Source organism: Megalopta genalis, chromosome 1 (genome assembly GCF_051020955.1).
Source record: "Megalopta genalis isolate 19385.01 chromosome 1, iyMegGena1_principal, whole genome shotgun sequence".
Taxonomy (NCBI): domain Eukaryota; kingdom Metazoa; phylum Arthropoda; class Insecta; order Hymenoptera; family Halictidae; genus Megalopta; species Megalopta genalis.
Window position 1 is genome coordinate 3,092,464 of NC_135013.1, and position 22,306 is coordinate 3,114,769.

At 40.1% G+C, this 22,306-nt stretch overlaps 2 protein-coding genes across 4 annotated transcripts in view; one reads left to right on the forward strand and one right to left on the reverse strand.

The window, feature by feature from the left end:
- LOC117223620 (dipeptidase 1) overlaps window positions 1–22,306 on the reverse strand; it is a 296,833-nt gene that overhangs the window by 100,623 nt on the left and 173,904 nt on the right. The gene's annotated exons all lie outside the window — the stretch shown is intronic.
- Window positions 1–22,306, forward strand: part of LOC117223622 (uncharacterized) — a 66,433-nt gene that overhangs the window by 40,582 nt on the left and 3,545 nt on the right. Inside the window, exons 2-3 of one of the 2 annotated variants that reach the window (XM_033475992.2) lie at window positions 15,853–16,131; window positions 18,244–19,273. In XM_033475992.2, the coding sequence (XP_033331883.2) occupies window positions 15,936–16,131; window positions 18,244–18,482 (435 nt within the window). In that variant the 5' untranslated portion in view covers window positions 15,853–15,935 and the 3' untranslated portion in view covers window positions 18,483–19,273. Of the gene's footprint in view, window positions 1–15,852; window positions 16,132–18,243; window positions 19,274–22,044; window positions 22,153–22,306 lie in introns of those variants that run through there. The other variant, XM_033475991.2, reaches the window with a different exon arrangement.

Below are 22,306 nucleotides of genomic sequence, written 5' to 3' on the forward strand. Positions count from 1 at the left end.
ATTCAGTCCTCAAATTCAAGGGTAAAGTCCGAGCTATGCTATGATGTAAACGAAGTGTGCGAGAAAAAATCGTCCACAAAAAGGCATTAAAGGCATTAAGGCGTTAAACTTTCGGCAATTTCTCGGTATCGCGGACGTGCTCCCGGATTTAGGATGCTGCAATCGTGGGGATACGTGATCTTGAGAATTGAAATATGACAGCGTGAAATAGAGATTTCAAGCTTTCATTTGAAAAAAGAATCGTCAATTTGTGATAGCTTTTAACGGAGTTACAGCTGTTCGAAGATTCACCGTTTGTCGGGCGAAGATGAGTGACGCTTTAATTTTGCTGTTGAGTGTATATAATTGAATATATATACAGGGTGTCTCAAAAATGTCTCGCAATCCGGAAATAGCGGGTTCCTCAGGTCATTTGAAGCAACTTCTCTTCCTTTAAAAAAATTTTCTCCGAGGCACCGTTAACGAGTTATTAACGAAAAACAGTGGCCAATAAGAATCGAATACGGCTGACGCGAGGCGGCCCAGCCAACCAGCGCACGAAGCCCAGTCCCGCTCATTGGCTCGGTCGCCTCGCGCCAGCCGAGCTCGATTCTTATTGGTCACTGTTCTTTCGTTAATAACTCGTTAATGGTGCCTCGGAGAAAATTTTTGTAAAGGAAAAAGTTGCTTCAAATGTCCTGAGGAACCCGCTACTTTCGGATTGCGAGACATTTTTGGGATACCCTGTATATATCTCATTCACTCACTCAGTCGCTCAATCGCTCAGTCGCTCAGTCGCATTCGCAAGGGCGTGTAATCTTTTCCGCTCAAAATAAGACTTCTTTCATCTCAGGCGCTCCGCTCCAAAATAGTGCCGCAGTTGCTGATCAGCAATACTCGACAAACGCACGGACCACTAAGAGGGTTAAACATATAAAAAACACAATAATAAGCATATTAAAAAAAAATGATGAGATTCCCGTTTCAGAAGATTACACGCTACAAAATGTTAGATTTGATTACTTTTATCAAAATAACCCCGGTATTCGGCTGCGTCCTCGGTAATGGCCACATTCGCCCTAGCCAAGGGAAGTCAAAACTTACGGGCGGATGGCGCGGCGCGGCGCGGTGTCGCGTCGGGTAAATTTAAAAGGAATCTCGATGTCCTCGGAACTGGAACACTGACAAGCCGAGTTAGCGGGGGCCGCGTTGGATTCCCGGTGAACTCCGGTAACAAGCTTGCAAATCCACCGAGAATGTCGCGGATACCGCGGCCCGACTTAAATTGCCTCGTAAGCAAACCGATGGGGGAGGGGCGGGCGGCGGGTGGACGCGGGCGGATCGCGAAATTGTAAGAAATTTTGAAAGCCGGCCAGAACCCGGCGAGTATCCCTGGCAAGTCGAACTGTCCCCTGCGCATTAGCGGCTCGCTTTTAGGTATGTGGGTCAGGCCGCGTTCGCCGAGGCATTATCTTCTCCGCGTCTACGGCGAAACTTCCTATTTGGAGACCTCCGCGCCGCTAACTGTCTTATACAGTCGACGCAAAAAATTATTCGCGCGCTCCGTCACCGATTTGTCCGATGCGGCGGTGATCATCGACGGTTTTGTGACGCGATCCGGCGCTCGTTGATGGTGCATGGATACCTTTTTGTTACCGATTCATGTATTCCGGGTGTTCCGTAATTAACGATAAAAATTGGGCCAGGCAGATTGTACGGCTGGAAATAATAAAATTGCGAATATAAAACTGAGAATAATGAAATCGCGTGCGAGGCCTCGTTTTCGAGAAAATCGAATTTGAATATCAGTCGACTGTACAGGGTGTTTTCTATAATTGTGTCAACACCCGGAAATGGGAGATTACCGAGGTGATTTGAAGCAACTTTTTCCTTTGCGAAAATGTTCTACGAGGCTTCGTTTACGAGTTATTAACGGAAAACACTGGCCAATCGGAGAACGAGCGCGGCCAGCGCGTGCAGCCGATTTCACGCGGCTCCGCGGCCGCGCTGGCCAATGCCGCGTTGCGCTGGTCGTCTGGCGCAGCGGAGTGGTCGCGAGGGCGGGGCGCCAGCCGCGCTCGCCTCTGATTGGTCGCACGTTTTTCGTTAATAACTCATAAACGAAGCGTCGGAGAAAATTTTTGTAAAGGAGAAAGATACTCGAAATGACTTCAGGTACCCCTCATTTTTCGCTCGTACAATAATTCCCTGTATACGTTGTTCGCGCCAGTTATCGAATTTGTAGTGTTTCACACAGCGCTGAATTCCGTATTCGGGGATCGTTACGATAGAATAATGCAACGAAACGTTTTCCCAAGGTTCAGCGATTACGACGGTGGCCCCGGAGGCCATTGTTAGTTCGCGCGAATTCGAAATCAGACCGGTGATACACCGCATCTTCGAAGCACGCACGTTGCATTCGGTGATTTTGAAGTTCGACGAATTGGCCGCGGGGCGCGCGCGCGGCCTGGAACTTGATTCCCGATAAATTTCTGTAGTAACGGAGTCGAGATAGAGAGGCATCCCGGCTAACCGGCAAGGCGGAAAAACTGATAAGATTTCCCTCACGGCCCCTTTCTTTTTCTCTTTTTTTTTTATTATTATTCATTTGCCGACCTCCGTTCGTTTCCACGAATCCAATATAGACCGGTTTACTTCGTCCAATTTTATCAATTTACATCGCGTTCGATTTCTCTCTCTCTCTCTCTCTCTCTCTCTCTCTCTCTCGCCGACGACGACGACGCAAATCAGGCGAAGTTGAACAACAGTTTGCATAATATCGCGGTTCGCCCGTCGAAATATTTTTGTTCGATCGCGATTGCAGCGCGAACCGAGGCGATTGCCTCGCCATGAACGTAGAGAATTTTCATATGTGTAGTTGGAAAATTGGTTCCGTCGGAGATCAACCGACGTTCCGTTTCAAGCGAATCTGTGATTTAATTGCGCGGTTCGAGAATTGTTTATCCGTTTTCGAATTTCTAATTAAATTAGTTTCACTTAATTAGTCGAACCGAATCGGTTTAATCAGCTGCTTTTGTCGGGCATTGTATAATATAACGTTTTACTTAACGGATAGCATATATCAATCTATCAATATATAGGTAATATATATAAATAGTATACAATATATCGATATATATATATAATTCTTTTTTTTCTGCGCCAAGTTTTTATATTTAAGTTTGTATATATATATATAAAACTAAAAAAGCAAATAGAAAAGAGACAAACTTAAATATAAAAACTTGGCGCAGAAAAAAAAGAATTTTTACGTCATCAAAGATTAGAACGAACAACAACTCGAATCTTTCATTTCGTTGTCGAACCAATCGAAAGTCTGACGAGAGCATGAAACAATAAATCATTCAACAAAGTGATAAAACGTAAAAACGTGAACAAAAAGAAAAAGCAAGTATTTAAAATTTGTCTGAAAAATTCTTCTCGGTCGGTTCTTCGAGAGATTATTAAAATCACATCTTCCGCGAGTTGTTCGACTCTCTTGAGGGGGGGGGGGGTAAGAATTATGTGCTACCGTTGACGTCGTAGAACGTTTCGCAGGAGCGTCGCAGTCGCAACGGCACAAAGGCCGATCGATTTATTATGTACAAAGGCGCAGAAAGTTCCCTTCGAAAAGTGCATCGAAAGTTGCACGGGGACAATGGGAAATTATAAAGTTTATTAAACTGTTGTGTTAAGAGTTGCCGAGCCGATCTATCGCATCAAAGGCGAGCTAAGGAGGCTTCTTATTAAACGCCGAGGGGACCTGTTCGTTCACCGTTAATTAAATGATAAACACGCGCGCGGTTTATTAAAAGCAAACCGCTTCCTCTTCTCCGCGTGCATCTCTCGGGGAGCCATCCGGCAAATATTTGCTAACGACGCGATCCCGCGATAATCGCGAAAAATTATCGAAATTGGTGACATTCATGGAATCTCACTTTTTTCGATCGGTCGCGTTCTTGTCGTTCCGTCGGCCATTCGCGTGACGTAAATCAAACGTTAGAAACGTTTAGAAACAATATATAATGTAATAATATAATATAATATAATATAATATAATATAATATAATATAATATAATATAATATAATATAATATAATATAATATAATCTGATCTTTTTATATTGATCTTTGTTCTTTATAATCGTGTTTTGTTTGCACAAAAGTAAAGACGTTTTACAATGTTTTAAAAAAGAGTTTTAAAATATTTTAAATTAATAATATTAACAATAGTAATATATTTAATTTAATAATAGTAATAATAATAATATATTTAATTCAATAATAGAAATGATAATACATATATTTAACCCTTTGCAGTCGAAGCTATTTGAATTCGAAATCCAAAACATGATTTCTGATCTACAGTATTTCTACTTTATATAATTTATTGCGATTCATGCATGTGGATTTGAGCCTATTGACAAGTATAATGAAATTTTAACAATTTTATTTTAAATATAAACAAGTGTGTCTGATGCTCTCAAAATGCTTCTGAAAAATAGTATACCAATATTTATTGGCGCATCAAAGTCGCCGCTCGAACGCAGAGAGTTAATTTAATAATGGTAATAATAATAATATATTTAATTTAATAATAGTAATAATAATAATATATTTAATTTAGTAATAGTAATAATTATAATAATATATTTAATTTCATAATAGTAATAATGATAACATATTTAATTTAATAATAGTAATACTAATAATATATTTAATTCAATAACAGTAATAATAATAATAATGCATTTAATTTAGTAATAGTAGTAATAATAATACATTTAATGTAGTAATAGTAGTAATAATAATAATATATTTAATTTAATAACAGTAATAATAATAATGCATTCAATTTAGTAATAGTAACATATTTAATTTAATAATAATAATAATTTACCGTCTCTTTTAATTTCCGCGATGCTCGCATTAGCTCGAAAGCAGCTTCATGGTTTATCGGTGAATTCCCGTTTGCCGTCTCGGTCGCTCTAGCATCGTTGGCTCGCATTTACAGTTGCCGAACATAATTTTGGCAAATGTGTGAACACGTGCTGAACGCGGTGAACGCGGGATGAACGCACGAAAATACAGTAAAAGCGATCGCAATATAGTAAACGCGATGTTCGCGTTTCCGATTGCTAGTCGAGTAGATAGAACGTGGCAGCGAGTTCGTATTTCTGGCCCGGATCGCAGCTCGCAGACGATTTTTCCGGATTCGAGCCGTGTGTACTCGGCGACGGGGCCATAAATTCGGGACACCCGCGTGGCGGCGGCGGCGGAATACGTCAACGGCAGAGACGGAAGGTCGCCGAAACTGCGGAATGGAAAAAAGAGGAAAGGTTCCGCGTATCCTTCGAGCGACAAAGGGACTGCGGCGACGACGACGACGATGGCGACGGCGGCGACGACGACGAAAACGACAACGGCGAAACTAAAAGGAGCAGCGGCAGCAGCACGGTGTGCCGCAATGGAAGACAAAACGGCGAAGGAGTTCTCTCTCTTCGCCGCGGGACGGTGTTTCACGTTGAGAGCTTTTTAATTGCGCGCCGCGGATAAAGCTGTCCGGGTGTAATCGACGCTGCAGCAAACTTCCGTACGTACGTTTTTTCGAGTCCGGGAAAACGGATACCGCAGCACCGATATTCGATAATGAAAATGCCCGGCCTAGATACTTCTACGCCAGATTTGTAATTATTCAGTTGCTGCGCGCCGTCCATCGATCAGCCGGCTCCTGAAGGAATTGGGCCCGCAACGATAAGATCGTGCGTTCTCTTTAATTTCAAGATCGTTTATATTTAGCATCCTTGCTTTCGTCATAGCTTGTGCAGTCTATATTTTTTGGTGGCATTTATTTTGATCTTGGAACGTCGTTGCTGGGTCTGTTTTCGAAAAAACAATTTTATTTTATTTTACTTTATTTTATTTTATTTTATTTTACTTTATTTTATTTTATTTTATTTTATTCTATTTTACTCTATTTTATTTTATTTTATTCTATTTTACTCTATTTTATTCTATTTTATTCTATTTTATTCTATTATTTTATTTCATTTTATCCTATTTTATTCGATTTTATTCTATTTTATCCTATTTTATTCTATTTTATTTTATTTTATTTTATTTTATTTTATTTTATTTTATTTTATTTTATTTTATTTTATTTTATTTTATTTTATTTTATTTTATTTTATTTTATTTTATTTTATTTTATTTTATTTTATTTTATTTTATTTTATTTTATTTTATTTTATTTTATTTTATTTTATTTTATTTTATTTTATTTTATTTTATTTTATTTTATTTTATTTTATTTTATTTTATTTTATTTTATTTTATTTTATTTTATTTTATTTTATTTTATTTTATTTTATTTTGAGGGCTCTGAAAGACTGGACTGAAAAATATCAACTGTCCTCTTGACCGACTCGGGTCTCTTATTTATATTACGTCCCCCAAAAAGGCCACGCCTGTTTTGGGGGACTCGCTGTCTTCTTTTGCCCCCGCTTAGTTTAGCGGGGGAGACAGCCATCGATGAACCCTCGCTGTAGGGGTGCGCTGGCCGTTCGGCCAGGCAGCGGTACGCGGCCGGCGGCTTTCTCCGTGACCAGGCATGCAGTACATCTGGCAGTGATAAAAAATAAAGAAACAAAGGAATTTCCGGTTCTTGCAAACGTCAAGGACGTTTTCTCTCCGTCGACCCCTTGACATCTGCAAGCGGACAGTTTTATGGTTATTACGGTCGCCGGCCGTGTGCCGCTACATCACCCCCTTACCAGTGATTGACCAATCGCGATACAATTCTTATTTCTACAACAAAAACAAAAACAAAAACTTGCCCTGCGACATGCCATACGACGGTATATGCGATACTCGCTACATCCCACTCTCTCACTCATTCATAATAGTATCTTATTTTTGCAATCTGCAATCTATCCGGAAACCTCACTCGTCTTCCTGAACGTGTAGTTCGCACCTCTTGTTCCGGAGCAGACACTGTCGGTTCTGACCGCGGTACCTGCATTGTTTGAGTCGCTTCATTATCAACGGCATCATTAACAACGTACGCCGGCTTTACTCTATCAATACTAACATTAACAGGTTTATCCTTAATATTTATCACAAAGTTTTTTGGGCCCCGGGATATGACCTCGAATGGTCCATCGTACGGTGGCTCCAATAAAGTTCGTACTTTATCATTCCGGATAAACACTTTTTCACACACTGTTAAGTCTTTATATACAAAAATCCGCTGCGCATTGTGGTGACTACCTGCGGCTGGGGTGATCCCCCGGAAATGCTGACGTAGTTCCTCGGCAAAATTGGAAACGTCATACTCGCCTTCTATTTGACGCGGTGCTAGGAACTCACCAGGTAGACGCAACGTCTCCCCATACACAAGTTCTGCTGCCGTTGATTTGGTGTCCTCCTTCCAGGCTGCGCGTAAACCCAGCAATATGGTAGGAAGGACCCTCGTCCATTGAACGTCTTGGTGGCAACGAATGGCAGCCTTCAACTGTCGATGGAAACGCTCCACCATGCCGTTCGCCGCTGGGTGGTATGCTGTTGTCCTTAAATGTGTTGTCCCTGTTAACTCGTTCAAATGCTTGAACAAGGACGATTCAAATTGTCTTCCTTGGTCGGTTGTTACTCTAAGAGGGGTCCCAAATCGAGCAATCCATCCCTCGTAGAACGCTCGTGCCACCGTTTGTGCTTCCTGATTTATCATCGGGAACGCCTCCGGCCACCGGGTATACCGGTCCACGCAGGTCAAACAATACCTATGACCTTCCGACATCGGCAACACTACAATGTCAATATGCACATGTTCGAACCTTTCCGACGGCGCAAACTTTCCGAGCGGCGAATGTACATGCCTGGACACTTTTGAACGCTGGCAAGAGACGCACGCTCGCGCCCAACGCTTACTGTCCGTTTTTATTGACGGCCATACATATCGTTCCGTCATTAATTTCGCCGTCGCCTTAATTCCGGGATGTGCAAGTCTGTGCACCGTATCGAACGCCGCGCGGCGGAATGTTCCCGTGACAAATGGCCTCGCAATGCTCGTCGACACATCACACCATACAAAACTGTTTGACCCAGGAATTCGCATTTTTCGCAGCACTAGAGCACTCGCACACTCGCCTCGCACGTAGGCCGAGAGTTCGCTATCGGTGTCTTGTGCCTTCGCCAATTCTTCGTAATCGAGAAGTTCTTCCACTTCCTCGATCCTGGATAACGCGTCGGCAATAATATTGTCTTTTCCGGCAACGTGACGGATGTCGGTAGAAAATTGACTTATAAAATCTAGGTACCGGAATTGCCTCGGCGAGCACTTTTCCGGTTTTTGGCGAAACGCAAACGTTATCGGTTTGTGATCGGTGAATATAACAAACGCACGTCCTTCCACCATATACCGAAATTGCTTAATTGCTAAATATATAGCTAATAGCTCGCGATCGTAGGCCCCGTAATTCGTCTCCGCCGCGCTGAGTTTTTTTGAAAAAAAACCTATCGGTTCCCAACCGTTCCCGGTGTCCTGTTGTAAAACCGCGCCAACCGCGAAGTCTGAGGCATCGCAGGTAAGCGCAAGGGGGGCGCCAATCTGCGGGTGCGCCAGCAAGGTGGCCTGTGCCAAGGCTCTTTTTGACTCCTCAAACGCTACTACCGCCTCTGCATTCCAATGAATCGGTGTGCGACCCTTCGCGTTACCTGACAGCAAATTATTCATCGCTGCCTGCACCTGTGCAGCCCTAGGTATGAATCGTCTGTAGAAGTTCATCATACCTAAAAACTGCCTCAGCTGTTTGGCTGTAACAGGTTGGGGGTATTCTACGATCGCGCGCACCTTACATTCTAGAGGTTTTGTGCCCTTATGTGATACCGAATAACCTAAAAATTCTACCTCGGGTTTTCCGAACGTGCACTTGCCCGGGTTAACTACTATACCGTACGACTTCAGCCTATTAAATAAAATGTTCAAATGTTCGAGGTGTTGCGCTTCGGATTCCGACGCTACGATGATATCGTCTATATACGCGTACACGAAATCTAGTCCTCGAAGCACCTCATCGATAAATCTTTGAAAAGTCTGTGCCGCGTTGCGTAACCCGAACGGCATCCCCGGAAATTCGAACAGCCCGAATGGCGTCGTAACCGCCGTCTTAAACACATCTTCGGGCGCAACCGGAATCTGATTGTACGCACGCACTAAATCTATCGTTGAAAACACCTTTTTTCCGAATAAGTTTTGCGCAAAGTCTTCAATATGCTTTACCGGGTACCTATCCGGAACTGTGCGGTCGTTGAGTGCCCGGTAATCTCCGCACGGTCTCCACTCGCCTGATTCCTTCTTTGGCACCACATGTAAAGGAGATGACCAGCTGCTTTCGGACGGCCTCGCAATCCCCAGCTTCACCATTTCGTCGAACTCCTTCTTCGCTGCCCTGAGTCGATCCGGTGCCAACCTCCTTGGTCTGCAACTAACCGGTTGACCTGGCGATGTCCGGATATAATGTACCGTTGTATGCTTTTTTCTAACAGTCGGGATTCCCTCTGGTCTCGTGATTTCGGGAAATTTCTGCAACAGCTCCAAGTATATGGAATCCCCCGAAACCGTTTTCACGCTGGGAATGTCGCTAGCACTTCTACCTACCGGTTGCCCGGGCACTGACAACGAAGTTATATTGTCTATCAACCGGCGATTCCGAATGTCTACCAGTAACCCATAATGATACAAAAAGTCTACGCCGATAATTGGCTTAGATACACTGGCTACCACAAATCTCCACGTAAACTCGCGACGTAACCCAAAGTCCAACGTCAACGTGGTTGTACCGAACGTTGTAATTTCGGACCCATTTGCCGCGAACAACACATAATCCGATTTCTTCCCGGGGCCACGAATCATGGATCGTGGGTACACGCAAAGGTCGGCTCCTGTATCGACCAGGAATTGCGTTCTAGTCGTCTTGTCGGTCACAAATAGACGGCGCGGCATCGGGCTCAAGTCATCTGCCGTCATCAACGACTGCCCGGTTCGTTTCCCTGCATCGAGTTCCAATTGCACGGTGGAATACATCGATTCGCACTCGCTCCCCAACGCCAATGGTAAAAACATTCACCCTGCCTCTGTTCCGTGCGTCTTTGCGACACGGAGCGTTGACGGGGCTCCCGACGGGCAGGCGATCGGGGGCGATACCGGCGATCGAAACGCGAAGAACGTTCATTCCCAATCAACTCGTGTCGGATCGCCGCAATCTCCTGCTGGAACGACAGGCTGATTTGCGCCATTTTTAAATTTATGAGTGCCTCAAGGTCTTGAGGCGCGTTGCTCGGTGCCGCGGCTGCTGCAGTAGATGCCGACGCCTCCGCTACCTGAGTTCGGGGGCCCATCGTCTCGGCTATCGCATCTGCCAGGTCAGCCACCTTATCCATCTCCGCGTCCTTCTGGGTCGCTAAGATTACCTGCATACTATTAGGCAACCTACCCATCCACAGCGTACGCAAAACACTATCTGACACGTTGTTGCCAGCCAGTCCGCGCAAGTGTCGCAGAAATTGAGACGGCTTCCTGTCTCCAATTTCCTCCGATTCCAGCAAACGTCGCGTTTTTTGTTCTTGCGACGAACTGAGCCTTCGAATGAGTTCCGTTTTTAACCTCTGGTACTGTCCAGTATTTGGCGGGTTCATTATAATGTCGCGGACTTCCGCGGCGTACACAGGATTCAATGCTCCTAACACATACCCGAATTTTGTGGCTTCGGTCGTAATACCCGATGCCTCGAAGCTGCGTTCGACCATTCCAAACCACATTTCTGGGTCCGACGCACAGAATTCGGGCATCCGAACGGCCACTCGCGACACAGATGCTTCCGCGGACGCGCCTCGCGGGTACGACGCACCCTCGTTAGGGGTAGCCATTACTAACTTTATCTGTTTATCAAAGTACCTTATACACCGTTATTCGTGCGATCACGTCGGGGTCACCAATTGAGGGCTCTGAAAGACTGGACTGAAAAATATCAACTGTCCTCTTGACCGACTCGGGTCTCTTATTTATATTACGTCCCCCAAAAAGGCCACGCCTGTTTTGGGGGACTCGCTGTCTTCTTTTGCCCCCGCTTAGTTTAGCGGGGGAGACAGCCATCGATGAACCCTCGCTGTAGGGGTGCGCTGGCCGTTCGGCCAGGCAGCGGTACGCGGCCGGCGGCTTTCTCCGTGACCAGGCATGCAGTACATCTGGCAGTGATAAAAAATAAAGAAACAAAGGAATTTCCGGTTCTTGCAAACGTCAAGGACGTTTTCTCTCCGTCGACCCCTTGACATCTGCAAGCGGACAGTTTTATGGTTATTACGGTCGCCGGCCGTGTGCCGCTACAATTTTATTTTATTTTATTTTATTTTATTTTATTTTATTTTATTTTATTTTATTTTATTCTATTTCATTCTATTTTATTTTATTTTGTTTTATTTTATTTTATATTATTTAATTTTAGTTCATATTACTTAATATTATTTCATTTTATTTCATTTTATCTAATATTATTTAATATTATTTAATCTTACATAATTTTACTTAGTTTCATTTAATTTTAGTTAATTTGATCTTATATTATTCTATATAACGACGTTTTGGAAAAACGAATTTAGCAGAAGTGCGACACAAGCGAGCGATCCACATCTTCATTAATAAAACGTCCGCTTGTATTTCAGCAAAGTTCTATTTCAATTGTATCAGAAAAGCACCGTCGCGAGCGCATAATTCAATGCAGATATTTCAAACATCAAGTTTGATCACCGAAATCGGGAATTTAATTCTCGTGCAAACACGCGTATACAGGGTGTCCCAAAAATGTCTAGCAATCCGAAAGTGGCGGGTTCCTCAGGTCATTTGAACAAAAAACAAACCGAAACCAAACCAAATGCACAGTAATCGGTCGCCCGACGGTAACCGGCACCGCCAGCCCATCAAACCAAAAACAGATTAAAAAAGAAACCCAACGCGATCACATTGATATTAAACGATCTTCCGTCCGAACAACTCGAAACATGATCCCTATTCCTTCCAAAAGAAAATTCGCGTGAAAATATCCATCTTTCTCTCCAGTCGACTGAAACCAAGCGTAATCTTCGGTCTTCGCTCGTCTCGACGAGGCGTTCGAGTTCTCTCCGTCGTTTCGGCCCGGAGCGAGGCGTACAAGTTCTTAGAGCTTTGTTATTCAAAGAACTCGCGAAGACCTCTTTTTTAGCTGGAAACCGGCCGGCAGGCCGGCTACTTGTTTCTGCGAACAACTCGTAATTCTGGCCGGGCAACGGTTTAAACAAAATAAATCGCGCGGCAGTAACAAAAGAGCCGGGGTTATACGAGCTCCTGCGCGGAAAGGATCGCGTTCTTTTAATAGCCGGCCGGCGCGGTAAATATCCTTGCCGGTAACGAACGCGGCCGCGTAAATCCTTGAAATTCTGGTTGTTTATAACAACGGTCCTGTGCCGACGCGGCTCGGCGCGGCGCGACGCGGCGCGACGCTGAAAGCGCGCGGCAATAACGCGGAGCCGTTTAATTACCGCGAAATAATGTCAGAGGCCTGGCCGAGGCCGCCGTTAATTTCATTCAAACGAATCTCGCGGCGGCGATATAATTAATAATAATAATTGCGAGCGGCGGCGGTGGCGTCGGCGACGCGAACAAAAGGAAGGCCGCGTCGTCGTCTCGCGTCGTCTCGACGGATACTCGGTGTTAACCCTTTCGCTACGGAGCGCTTGCGTGAAAATGTGATCGCTGTGAACGGAGCGTATTATCGAGTAGTTGGCACTGAAGTACGGAATGTATTTCTGGTTCCAAGTTTTCCGTGGTTCAAATATATTCAGATTTTTGTGATCTCGAGCACGTTACCGTTTGTCTTGCATGGCAAACGCTTTCAGTACCGGTATTTTCACTTTCGGTATTTTCACTATCACTCGTGAACAATATTCTCCTAAATTTTCTTTTCCCCATGAACTGATAATGGGTCTAAAAAAAAATTGAGTACTTTAAAACTCAACATACTATCGCAAAGGCAGAAATAGAGTATTTACCCGTGAATTATTAAAATTAAGTCAACAAAATTATTTTAGAATTATAAATTCGTGTGAACCTTTTAATCGCTACTATTATAAATTGCTGGTATACATCCGTCGCTGGCAATGTTCTAAAGAAGACAGAAACTGTGTATCGTTAGAATAAAACACAATATCGTCTTGTCAATAGTGTAGTATTTCATGATAGTCAATTGTTCAAGGCATGCAGCGTTGCCAGATACTCGATTAACGAAAGTATCTCATATAAAGTATGAAATAAAAGTATATATATATATTGCATGAACGTATATATACGCTCTTCGTACGCGCGCGCCCACTTTTCCAGAGCGTATATTGTATACGCTCCTCGTATATGAATGGTCATTCTTCGAGGGCGTATATATACGCCCGTCGGAGCGAAAGGGTTAACGTAAGTCCGTCCGAGTGAGCTTCTGCACGTCGCGGAACCCCGCGCCCCGCTTCCTCCTCCCCGGTCGCCGCAGCTTAATTAGCACGTTTAATTATGATTTACGTTATTACCGACTGGTAACGCGCGCATTGTCTATGCCGGACAGCCGGTGCGCCGGTGCTAATAGGACGGGCCCGTTAATTGACGGTCTTTACGTGACCTGCTCTAATAGGAGGGACGACGCCGGTCCATTCACGAAGAACTAATGATGAAGCAATGTTATTGTCGATCCCGTGTCCGATCATCGGTTACCCCGGTTAGTCGATCGCCGCCGCCGCCGCCACCGCACCCGTTGCTTCCGCGGAAATCACTCGGATTTCGATGCACGCGCAGCGCCGCGTCGCGTTGCGCCCGGTCGGCCGCCTTGTCTTAATTACAATGCGACGAATAATTACGGCCGGATCGACCGCGGAATACGGATTCGACGCGATTCAGCTGGACAGCGAGGGTTCGATGATTTGAGAGAGATTGAGCGAGGCAGAGAAGAGGATCTCGTGTCGCGTAGGAGAGACTCTCTTATCCAAATATTTGTTTTTAGAATATTTTGGTGTCCAGATGTTCTATTGTTTGGGTATTTTATCGTGTATTGTGTATCGTGATGTTGTGTGTAATGTTGTGTACACTATTATCTATTATAATATTATATATTATATTATGTATAATATTATCTAATATAATATTGTATATAATAGTATGTATATTATTATCTATTCTAACATTATATATATTATAATTTTATTATAATTTAATATATAATATTATATATACTATTATCTACTATAATATTATACATAATATTATGTATATTTTTATATATTATAATATTATGTGTACTATTATTTATTATAATATTATATATAATATTATGTATATTATTATCTATTCTATTATAATATCTATTATAATATTATATATAATATTATGTATAATATTATGTATGCTATTATCTATTATAATATTATATAATATTGTGTATAATATTATGTATACTATTCTCTATTATAGCATTATATGTGTATTATATTATCTACTACAATATTATACATAATATTATGTATGATATAATGTATAATATTATGTACAATATTTTGGATGCCCGTAACAAACCGTCATAATATTTAAACAAAGACTGTGACCATCCTTGCCTCGCTTATTATATCTCTGAACAAGATATTCCTTCCACAAACTTGTCATTGCTTTTGACGCAAGCTATAGTATTTCTAAGCACTATACATATTGTGTTTAAAATGTTGATACCGGTGTCTCATTAATATCGGCCTCAAACTATGTTCACTCGCGTATCGATTGGTTTCCATTCGTCTGTCGTCGAGTGACAGTGACAGCGTTAACCTGCCAGATCGTATTAAACTTGCAATTCCTGTGCCTTTGCGATCAAATTCTGTAAGTTATAATTACATCCCGGGTGTTTGTGAATTTATACGATACGTGAACATCGGGATATATAAGCAATGGTATATGTGTATGTATACATATAAAGTCTGACGAGATCGAATATTGTCTGTAAATACGATGTCGGAATATTGGAATAAATATTCTACTATAGGAAAGTCGAGAGGTTTGATTGCCTTTAGATGCAGTATTTACGGATTTTATTTGGACAGTTTTATTTTGGGTGACAGTTCGTAATGTAACAGTGAATGTGCAATTACAAAGGTTATATTAAATTTATTGACCCTTGCAGTGTCGACTGTGATGTAAAGATATAATAGAAGAAGTATTTAGATTTTTAAATATTTTTTATGACATTAGGTTATGTTTGTCGTGTGTGTGTGACATTTGATTATATTCATTGACAATATTTTTATATTCATTGTCAATATTATATGTTCATTGACAATATTTTACATTCATTGTCAATATTATATTTATTGCCAATATTATATGTTCATTGACAATATTTCATATTCATTGACAATATATTATATTCATTGTCAACATTATATTTTCATTGACAATATTTTATATTCATTGTCAATATTATATGTGCATTGACAATATTTTATATTCATTGTCAATATATTATATTCATTGTCAACATTATATGTTCATTGACAATATTTTACATTCATTGTCAATATTATATTCATTGTCAATATTATATATTCATTGACAATATATTATATTCATTGTCAACATTGTATGTTCATTGACAATATTCTGTATTCATTATAAATATTATATTCATTGACAATATCATATTCATTTTATGAAAATAAGGATCATGGTTGATCGAATCTCTCCTAAATGTTACAAATTAAACGATACGACCATACACTGAAAGGGTCCAAACGATTTGCCAGTTACATGATTTTATTTTCTAAAAGAGTCCGCAGACATTTGCATTAACCTTCGACGGCCCAACTTTCACAATTCATTCGGGAGAAAGTGAAACGAAACGAGAAACAAAATGGTTCAGTGGAGCCCCAGCGTGATGGGTTTGAAGCACCGCGAGAGTGCAGTGAAAATGCGTCAACTGTACCCGCCGTTCTTGCAAACGGAGTATCAGGATCTACCGGATGTCCAAGAAATAACAACGGAGCCACCCAAAATCGAGTTAGTTCATCGTACGAGAAAAAGAATGAGCGTCTCCGATGTTGCCGAGGGTAAGATCTCTTTCATCGAACACTTTAATTTTCTTAATTTACATATCATATACAGGGTGTCCCAAAAATGTCTCGCAATCCAGAAATGGCGGGTTCCTCGGATTATTTGAAGCAACTTCTTCCTTTACAAAAGTTTTCTCCGAGGCAGCGTTAACGAGTTATTAACGAAAAACAGTGATCAATAAGAATTGAGTAAGGTTGACGCGAGGCGGTCCAGCCAACCAGCGTGCGAAGCCCAGTTCCGCTCATTGGCTCGGTCGCCTCGCGCCAGCCGAGCTCGCCTCTCATTGATCACTGTTTTTCGTTAATAACTCGTTAACGGTGCCTCGGAGAAAATTTTTGTAAAGGAAAAAGTTGCTTCAAATGACCTAAGAAACCCGCCACTTTCGGATTGCGAGACATTTTTTGGGACATCCTGTATATATGTATACATATATGTACACGCGTACGTTCGGAAAACATTGGTCCGACGGAGCAGATTTTATTCGAACCAAACAAAGATGACGGTAATCCGGATGTCGAGTGTTCATGACTCTTTGATTACAATTCGCGAGATCCGACCGGCCGTGTAAAAAAAAGAACAAACAAAAACAAAAAATAGCCGCGCGATATTTATTTTCTAGGATCGGGCGGAGTCATCAATCGTCATTCGCCGGCAGTAACATCGATCACGTTTGACATGATTTTTGGGGGGTAGCCGTCCGTCGATCACGCGATCTCTCCAGAGGGAATTCAATGCCCCGAGTTTCGATGGTTTCGTTGGAATGCGTTCGCCGCGATGATGCGTGCGCCTATCCATAAACGCCGTTCCCATCGATAACCGGCCGCGGCTCTGATGCCGCGCTGCCCCCACTTTCTCCCCGCTGCTACAAATTTATTAACCGCTCTCTCCTCTGCGTAGACCACGCGGCTCCTTTTCGCTCGCCGTTGAAAATCCGCGTTCGAGTTTCAGATTTATGGAACGGAATCGATCGATTGATCATATTGAGCATATTGAGAATCTTGCGAATTCTTATCTCGGACGTAGCAACGTTTATATTACGTTATATTATTCCTGAGATCATTCGAAGCAACTTTTTCCTTTGCGAAAATGTCCTACGAGGCCTCGTTTACGAGTTATCGACGAAAAGCGCGGACCAATGAGAGGCGAGCTCGCCCAGCGCCACGCTGGGATGATTGCTGAGATCATTCGAAGCAACTTTTTCCTTTGCGAAAATGTCCTATGAGGCTTCGTTTACGAGTTCTCTCGACGAAAAATGCGGACCAATGAGCGGCGAGCTTGCCCAGCGCCACGCTGAGATGATTGCTAAGATCACTCGAAGCAACTTTTTCCTTTGCGAAAATGTCCTATGAGGCCTCGTTTACGAGTTATCAACGAAAAACGCTGACCAATCGGAGCGCGAGGCAGTGGCCGCAAGAGCGGGGCACCAGCCGAGCTCGCCACTCATTGGTCACCGTTTTTCGTGAATAACTCGTAAACGAAGCCTCGTAGGACATTTTCGCAAAGGAAAAAGTTGCTCCAAATGACCTCAGGAATCATCTCGTTGAGACAGAAAGTATTGTCACACGAAAAAAACATTTTCTCGAGTGTACGGTATTTCCAAAGAAATGAAAATGCATTTTACTCGCCAAAAATAATGAACGTCGTCGCCGACCGAAGTAAAATTTCCATCCGTCAATTTCCGTCCATAAACACTGTGTGTGTGTTCGTGCAAAATGATCGAATTTTATGCTGAAACAATTGCAAAGAACAGAAGGTAAATAAAAATGTATTTATCCTACCGACGATTTCAATAAATTGATAAAAGTGTAGCAGACGTTTATAACATTCTTCTTTGTAACATTTTTCGTTCTGACAAAGACTATGTCCCTTTGAATTTGGTTCAAGGCGCGCGACACTGTTCCCGATGGGGGCGGGAGGGGGGAGGAGAGTCCCTTTTGTCACGAAACGCTGAAACTGTGTGTATTTCTTGCGCAATAAACCTGCATTACGGTCGGGGTTAGTAAGTACGAGTGTCGCGGCTCTTGTTCCTCCACCCCCGGACAAGGGGGCGGAGAACGGGGGCAGCCGTTCGAATCGTGTATGCATACCGCTTATATTTCCGCTTTCAGAGAGGTTCGCGGAGATCGGGGACAGAGCGCCGCGGGACGGCAAGGATTATCGGTGGTGGGGGCAGGAGGAGTTCGGCGAGGATGAAACGGATCGCGACGAGGAAAAAACGAGACCCGTGTTATTGTGGCCTCTGGACCGTTGCAAAACATATTCCGTGCGGAGCAAACACGAGCTGGAACCCGACACCACGGACCCCTATTTGTCCCACGAGCTGTACGCATCGACCCGATCGCTGTAACGTTCCGTTACATTCGTTTCTCGTCTTCGGAGCAATTACGACAGGGCAGTGCGCGCCTGGTTATACAGGGTGGACCTCTTATAACTTCCAAAATATGCGTCGCACGAAAACATTTTGTATACAAAAGATGCACGGTTTCAGGGGGCACATTGCGTGGTGCATTTATTTTTTTTATAGCTGGAGGCGTTTTGGAGATTCGAGAATTAGCTTTGTTTTTTTAAATAGATTACTATACTTTTTATATCGAAATATGGAAGAATATCGAGTTCTGAGTAGAAAAGTATTGACCTTTATTAGTCGTAAAGCTAATGGCTAACGAGTAATTTCACTTTATTTCTTGGAAATTTTCTTCGCGTATTGTTCAAGCATAATTTATTTTATATTTATATTTATCGCATAGGTCAAAGTTAAATCTTATTTTTCATTTAGATTAAATTGATCATTTATTCGTTGAAATTAACCCTTCGCACAGGAGCGACGAGTCAGGATTATTGTTTAACAATTGACGCGCTGTAATTCACAACAATGTTTACATGCCTGGAATTTTATATATATAATAAATAACATATATAATATATAATAAATATAATAAATAACAATAAATTGTTAAAAACTTAAATTTGGCACTTTCAAATAGACGAAATGAAATAGATGAAATGAATGATCATATTAAATAGTATCAAGTGCAAAGAGTTGAATTGTAAAAGTCAAAAATTCTTAAAATACCGCAAAAATAATTGCAATGTTTTGACAGTGAATTCGCGAAATTCAGTAAAATATATATCGTTCTAGGTAAAATATCACAATGTAAATTATACTGGTAAAACGTATTTAACATAACGAAAACACAAAACAGCGATTATTTATTTGAATCTTTGTTTTCAGTTTAAATTTCAAACATCGACAATGAAGTTTGAAGAAAAGGGCATTTAAAGTTTTAATAACTTTTAATAACATTTCTCAATAACAAATATTATATATGTATAATATATGTATATAACAAACATTAAATATATAAATATTAGTTTCACCGAATTTCATACTAATGTACAATGAACAAAATGAAACATCTATAAATGAATAGAATAAAAAAACAATCTATATAAATATAGATATCATATATTTAATTATATTATATATTTCTATTATATTTATATTATTATATATTATTATATTTATATTATTATATATTATTATATTTACATTATTATATATTATTATATTTATATTATAAATATTATATATATTCTTATTATATTATATATTTATAATATATATTTAATATTTTTTAATATCTAAGATTTTTTAATGCTTCCGCCTTATACATTTAAAGATGTCTGCCAGTATCGCATTATGCAGACAATACTATTTGCCATAAAATAGTAGAAAGCATAAATATACAATTTCAGTTGTTGCACGATTTTTCCCGCTTTTTTTACGGGAACCGAGCACGTGCGATTTCTCCATTGTCCACTTTCTCTTCGATTTTTCTGGGCGCGATCACAATCGAGACTCGGCAACATTAACTATCTCCGGACGAGAATCTCGGAAGAGGCGACTGGGCGGCGACTTCCGTTCGTTTACCTACCCCTCGCGTTCGCGCCTAACCCCGACCGGTGGCTCGAAAAGATCCATCTCTCGCGGAGTTTGTTGTGCTTTTCGGTAGGCGGCGACGACCGGACGGAAATTGCGGGAAATGCAACTGCGAATGGCTTCGCTCAATTTACTGCGGCCGGCCGTTCGAAGAAGACGCCGGGCTGCTGCCGACGGCTTTGCTTTTCATCCGCTTTGCCGGCCCCTTTGGTGGCCGGTGATTCGACGGAAATTGCTGGAAAAGTAACCATAACGGTTTCGCCCGGACGCGGCCGATGGATCGGGGAAACCACGGGAGCACGTTAATTTTACAGGAACACGGACGATCCCGGCTCCCAATTCGCCGTTCAACTTTAATGACAGGAGCGGCGCCCCGGCCGAAATCTAAACAAATCCCCGTGGATCCTTGGATTCCTCCTGCATCGATATCTCCTCGTGGCTACGCTGGCGAGGGTTTCGCGTCGATTGCGAAACCAACGAGCCTGCGTTCGCCGTGTTCGGGGCATCGTTTGCGGCGCGCGAGCGTCTGACGCATTATCGCAGTCAGCATCGTGAAAATAATAAAATAACAAAATAAAATTATACTAAAATAGAAGTAAAATAGTAATAAAATAATAATAAAATAGAAATAAAATAATAATAAAATAGAAATAAAATAACAATAAAATAGAAATAAAATAATAACGAAATAGAAATAAAATAAGAACAAAAATAATAATGAAATAGAAATAAAATAACAATAAAATAGAAATAAAATAATAATGAAATAGAAATAAAATAATAATGAAATAGAAATAAAATAACAATAAAATAGAAATAAAATAATAACGAAATAGAAATAAAATAAGAACAAAAATAATAATAAAATAGAAATAAAATAATAATGAAATAGAAATAAAATAATAATAAAAATAATAATAATAAAATAGAAATAAAATAACAATAAAATAGAAATAAAATAATAATGAAATAGAAATAAAATAACAATAAAATAGAAATAAAATAATAACGAAATAGAAATAAAATAAGAACAAAAATAATAATAAAATAGAAATAAAATAACAATAAAATAGAAATAAAATAATAATGAAATAGAAATAAAATAACAATAAAATAGAAATAAAATAATAATGAAATAGAAATAAAATAATAATGAAATAGAAATAAAATAACAATAAAATAGAAATAAAATAATAACGAAATAGAAATAAAATAAGAACAAAAATAATAATAAAATAGAAATAAAATAATAATGAAATAGAAATAAAATAATAATAAAAATAATAATAATAAAATAGAAATAAAATAACAATAAAATAGAAATAAAATAATAATGAAATAGAAATAAAATAACAATAAAATAGAAATAAAATAATAACGAAATAGAAATAAAATAAGAACAAAAATAATAATAAAATAGAAATAAAATAACAATAAAATAGAAATAAAATAATAATGAAATAGAAATAAAATAACAATAAAATAGAAATAAAATAATAACGAAATAGAAATAAAATAAGAACAAAAATAATAATAAAATAGAAATAAAATAACAATAAAATAGAAATAAAATAATAATGAAATAGAAATAAAATAACAATAAAATAGAAATAAAATAATAACGAAATAGAAATAAAATAAGAACAAAAATAATAATAAAATAGAAATAAAATAACAATAAAATAGAAATAAAATAATAATGAAATAGAAATAAAATAACAATAAAATAGAAATAAAATAATAATGAAATAGAAATAAAATAACAATAAAATGGAAATAAAATAACAAAATAGAAATAAAATAATAATTACCCCTTATTAATTTATTTGTTCTGTTGTGTCATGTCACAGTCTAATAAACAATCAATGACTATGCACTATTCATCCTGTAAGAATGTTCGCAATTCATCCGGTAATTTTTTATCCATTCATTCAATCATTTGTTTAAACATCGTGTATGCGATTTCCAGATATTTACCGTACAATCTTACACCGAGGCCGAGGGATTTTATATTCGCCGATCCAGAGATTGGATACGAAGCAATTCCTTTACCCAGAAGACCACTGTCATCGGTCAGGTTCGTAAATTCATAGATTCGATCTAAAAGATTGCTTCGCATTCCGGATATTATCTCGTTGCTCGAAAAATGTTCAATTGTCGCGATTAATAAATGATTTGAATATTCTTGGCCAACACTGACACAGACACCCTCTTGCGGGGGTTGAACAGAC